A 3,532-nucleotide genomic window follows, 5' to 3' on the forward strand; every position below is an offset into this window, starting at 1 on the left:
AATTATTTAATATTCTAATGAACGAATAAAACATAAAAATTTCAAAAACTCTGTATTACACCCAGCTCTCTGTCAGCAAATACATTTAAGTATTAATCTTTCCCTTACCACAGGTGTACAGATCATTTTCTCACTAAGCAGGAATCTTTGAGCCTGCAAGTTGTCTTACAATAATGCAAAAGAATACAACACCAACAATAAAAATCATTATAATTAATCACAGTGGGTTTGTAAGGCATTATTCTTTGTAAAGCAGAATGATTTGCATTGTATAGAAGTGAAAAAATGTATGCTGTATTTTTTTAAAGTTGCATTTAGATTTGATATAATTAATTAATAATCACATAAATGATATATCTTTATGAATGCTATTTACTCAAAGGAGTTATTGTAATATAATGTCTATAGTCATTCAAAAACATCTCAACTTCCGTGAGTATCTGATTAATCAGTGTTTGACGCTGATGTCTGCACACTTTTCTTCTGTTGAAGACTTCTGGATCTGATGTCATAAATCAGCACAGAAACAGTAGCCACGCCCACTAGAGCAGAGAGAGCCAATCGGAGCACAGCTTCAGTAGAACCGCAACAGCAGACACAGTGTTCTGAGAGAAGAATGAGCCACTTAAAAAATTAAATATGATTCATTTAGTTTGTGGGAGAATATAGTGCCACTGACATACCTGCACATGTGTGACAGAGTTGACTGATGTCCAGGTGTTGAGTCTGGTTGCTGATGGGATTGTTGAGCACACAGCTGTAGGTGTTTTTCTCCTGATATTCCACCTCCAGAGGTAGAGAGAGACTGATGCTGAGATCAGACACACTGATGCTGGACAATAAACTGTTTCCTTTGTACCAGGAGAGAGTCACACGACCCACATTCACCACTGAACACAACAGTGAACAATTCTGCTGTGATGATGATGAAGGACAGTCTCTACTGATGAGAGGAACAGACAGACGAGCTGGAAAATATTGGAGGATAAATCAAATTCAGTATGTAAAAGAGCTGTGATATTTGTTAGTTCATTGATTGATAAGAAACCAGTGTTACAAAATTTTTATTAAAAGGCTACTGTAAACACTCAAAAAGATTTACACTAGATTATAAAAGCATTCTTCACACTGAGAAAAAAAAGTGGTGCAACAACCAGCAAAGACGGAATCCAGCAGTGTAAATGTAAGTATTCTGCATGTATGTCTTTTATGGTGCCTCTTGAAAAAAAAAAAGCTTAAATTATGGTTTCCAGTTTAAATTCTGACTCCATAAAAATTGTAAACTGACTAAAATTTTTATGCGCTTTTTCAAATTTGACAATATTATTGATTAATAACAGATCATAAGTTTAGTTGTGATTATTCTGGAGATCTCTTAATTTCAATTATTCATTTATTAGTAGCTAGTGTTACACAGAGTCTCATGTTGGCGACCGTGGAACTCATGGTCACAAACTCACCAGTTCTGAGTTTAGTCAGAGGGTGCAGTGAAACTAATACCTCAGCTGCCACATGCTCGCTCATACAAACAGTGTAGTTTCCTTAGTCACATTGTTGCAACTTACTAAATCATTGACAGATAAAATCAAAAGGCCCCACATGATGTGCTACCTGCTCCATTCATTAAGTCCTCAGTTTTCCCTACCCTGGATGCAGATTTCACTTTATCTACTTCATTATCTACTTTATTTCAGAAAAATCCAGAATAAATCCAAATTAACATTTATTTTTGCCGGGCAAAATTACACAGCAAAAAAAAAAAATGCTTTTCTTACTTAGATTTTTTGTCTTGTTTTCAGCCAAAATATCTAAAAATTCTTAAATCAAGAAGGATCTTCTAGACAAGTAAAAATTATTGTTTTCGTTTTCAGAGTTTTTGCTTAGAGCAAGCAAAATAAGATGCCAATGGGGTAAGCAAAATAATCTTATTTCAAAGAGAAAACAAAGACAATAATTTTTTTTCTGAAAACAAGACAATAATTTTTACTTGTCTTGAAGATCCTTCTTGATTTAAGAATTTTTAGATATTTGGGCTGAAAACAAGACAAAAAATCAAAGTAAGAAAAGCATTTTTGCAGTGTAAACATGTCAATGGACGGTAAAATTAGAAAGCATGCATAGAATTTTTACACAACTGATCACCATAAAACACAAACACAATTAAGAATAATATTTCTCAAAATAATTCAGAGTCAGAATACCTGGCAATAGAGAGACACACTGAATTGTGTGGAAAGTTCTTCTTACAGATACTTCCCTGGCAATTTAGCTAATTCTCTTTAAATACCCAAATCATAAAAATAAATAAATTAATAAATAAATAAAGATTCAAGACTGTGGCAACGTCTCCAAGATGCTTCAAGAAACCTTACCTGCAAAGCTACTCTACTGTTAAAAGTTTTAGGCACTTGTGTAAAAATGCTGTCAAATGAGGATGCTGTCAAAAAGAATTTTATAATTAGATTTTCCTTATCAATTAACACTCCAGACAGACTGATGATGATCAGATCAGATCAGATCTCTGTGTGGAGCACTGGCTGTTGTCAGACAAAAATCTCACTAGATTATTACAATTAATGGCAAAATGAATGTTTGGAAATGTAAACTGATATTTTCTCCTGACACACTACAGCAAAAGATAGAAATAACTGACTTAAAACCATTTTTAGCTGGTGGAAATACTAGTGTTCTAATTTTGGCCACCACTGTATAACAAGTCAAGTAATTCTCTACTCACCATAGACAGTAAGATTGAATGTGTTGAGCGGTGTCACTGTTCCAGTGCTGCTTATTTTATAAAGTCCAGAGTCTGTGGTTCTGGTGTTTGTGATGCTCAGAGATCCAGTCTGATCCAGCTTCAGTCTGTCTCGGAGTCTCTCAGCAGCACTGGTATTATAAATCATGCTCTTATTTTCCTTCATGTTGATTTTAACTACGAGAATGTCTCCAAACTTCCACTGGATCGGATCATATTGCAGTATTTCAGTAACATCAGTTCTTAGAGTGACAAGATCTCCCTCCATCACTGACTCTGGCACTAACTTCGCTGCATCAACACCAAACACACCTGATGAACAAACTGGAATATTTACTCAAAATTTTAAGATTTACCAGATTTGGAGGTTTGTCATTTTGAAACAATTCTTTTCATGCTGCACAGAAATATTTGAGGTTTTATTCTGATAAAATTAGGTGATTCTTACCAAGCAGACTCAATGAGAACAAACTGAAGAAAATAAATGTATCAAACATTTTCTTCAGCATTTCTCTAAACAGTTTCACAATGAAAATGTTATTACAATCAGGTCCTGACAACTCTTGAAAATGTTGATTGGGCTGTTGGTCTGTAATGAAGTGGTCTATTGAGACTGCAGTGAGTGTGAATAAATTCCTCCAGTTTCACCTCCCACACAGACAGACCATTTTTATTTCATTCATTAGTTTAAGAACTGTTAATACTTACTTATGTCCAACATATTAATAATTTTACTTTGTTTTTTTTTCTCAGAACAGAATTAGTCTGTTATTTAAT

At 34.1% G+C, this 3,532-nt stretch overlaps 1 protein-coding gene across 1 annotated transcript; it reads right to left on the reverse strand.

The window, feature by feature from the left end:
* Positions 1 to 476: 476 nt before the first annotated feature.
* LOC107706917 (SLAM family member 9-like) lies at positions 477 to 3,264 on the reverse strand (the record flags this gene model as incomplete). Its single annotated transcript, XM_016510773.1, has 4 exons — positions 3,228 to 3,264; positions 2,738 to 3,079; positions 684 to 968; positions 477 to 605 (listed from the first exon to the last, which is right to left on the reverse strand). Coding segments are annotated over exons 1-4 (793 nt in total), but the record flags the coding sequence as incomplete, so codon positions are not given.
* Between the last annotated feature and the right edge of the window lie 268 nt (positions 3,265 to 3,532).

Source organism: Sinocyclocheilus rhinocerous, unplaced genomic scaffold (assembly GCF_001515625.1).
Source record: "Sinocyclocheilus rhinocerous isolate Xijiao unplaced genomic scaffold, SAMN03320098_v1.1 scaffold18792, whole genome shotgun sequence".
Lineage (NCBI taxonomy): Eukaryota > Metazoa > Chordata > Actinopteri > Cypriniformes > Cyprinidae > Sinocyclocheilus > Sinocyclocheilus rhinocerous.